General features: G+C 40.3%; 1 protein-coding gene across 1 annotated transcript in view; it reads left to right on the plus strand.

The window, feature by feature from the left end:
• Positions 1-1,403, plus strand: part of Ctps2 (CTP synthase 2) — a 122,242-nt gene that overhangs the window by 120,250 nt on the left and 589 nt on the right. The window contains 1 exon segment of the mRNA XM_031384074.1: positions 632-743. Within this exon segment, the coding sequence (XP_031239934.1) occupies positions 632-743 (112 nt within the window).

Raw genomic sequence — 1,403 nt, forward strand, 5'->3', positions numbered from 1 at the left:
GCCTCGAACTCAAAAATCCACCTGCCTCTGCCTCCCAAGTGCTGGGACTAAAGGCGTGCGCCACCACCGCCCGGCTCCTTCCTCCCTTTCTTTCTTTCTTTCTTTCTTTCTTTCTTTCTTTCTTTCTTTCTTTCTTTCTTTCTTTCTTTCTTTTGACATAGGGTTTTACAGTAGTCCAGACTTGCCTAGAACTCTTTGGCAATCCTCTTGCTTCAGCTTCTTAAGTGCTAGGAATAGGAATACAAGTGTGAGCCACCTCTCCTGGTTTCAGGCTTTCATATGAAATCAGTTTGTTAGTAGAACTCCTCTAGTAAAAAACAAAGTCACAGACAGGCTGCAGAGTAGTCGAGGCTTTGTGGAAGTGAACAGCTGATCGGCACGCTTCATAGTGTTTCAACCTATGAAACACATTCCTAAATTTTCTCACGACTTGTGATGAAGGTAAGTGATCAATTTCTCTAAGTAAAGTGGAACCGTTGCATGTCATTGGACTACAAAGTGATCCTAGAATATTCCTTAGTATTTCCTCCATATGAATCATAATTATGGAACAGGTTTGGAGCTGAAACTTGAATAATTACTTATGGCATTTTTTACCAACTTGCTGAGTGACTTTTCTCTGTTAATCTAGTGATGTATGCAGTGATGTCAGCGATGACAGCTTTTCAGAGGCAAAACTTGCTGAACTGGATATCAACTGAAGCGCTTTCTTGCCTCAGGAATAGCAGAAGCCACCTAAGAGTGTAAGAATTCATTGTTGGATAAGTAGAACCTATTCCTAGAATTTTTTCTCTGACCTTCACACACATGCTATGGCCCAGTTGTGCTTACTCTCTCACACACATTTATACAGTACATATTAGTAAAAAAAAATAAATTTTAAAAATAAAATAGGGTGGCTAGAGAAATGGCTCAGTGGCTCAAAGCACTGGTCAGAGAACCCAGGTTTGATTCCCAGCATGCAAATGGTGGCTTATGACTATCTACAACTCCAGTTCTGGGCCATCTGATTGATGCCTTCTTCTGGCCTCTGTTGGTTCCAGGCACATACATGCATGGTATCCAGATATGCATATAGGCAAACACTCATCACATAAAATAAGTCCTTAAAAAGTTTTTAAAAAATAAAGCTCAACAAAATAAAAAACTGTCTTGCTGAATGTGTCATAGGTCACTCATGGCAGAGCAGATTCTCTTGGCTTTGTATAAAGTAAAATAGTATTGGGGCTGGAGAGCCGGGGCAGTGGTTAAGAGTACATGTGGATCTTGCAGACAGCCTAGGTTCAGTTCCAGGGCATCTGATACTGTCTTCCAACCTCTGACAGCACCAGACACACATGTGTTGTATATACATACATGCAGTCAAAGTACACATACACATAAAATAAATCTAAAAATTAAAA

Source organism: Mastomys coucha, chromosome X (genome assembly GCF_008632895.1).
Source record: "Mastomys coucha isolate ucsf_1 chromosome X, UCSF_Mcou_1, whole genome shotgun sequence".
Classification (NCBI taxonomy): Eukaryota; Metazoa; Chordata; class Mammalia; order Rodentia; family Muridae; genus Mastomys; species Mastomys coucha.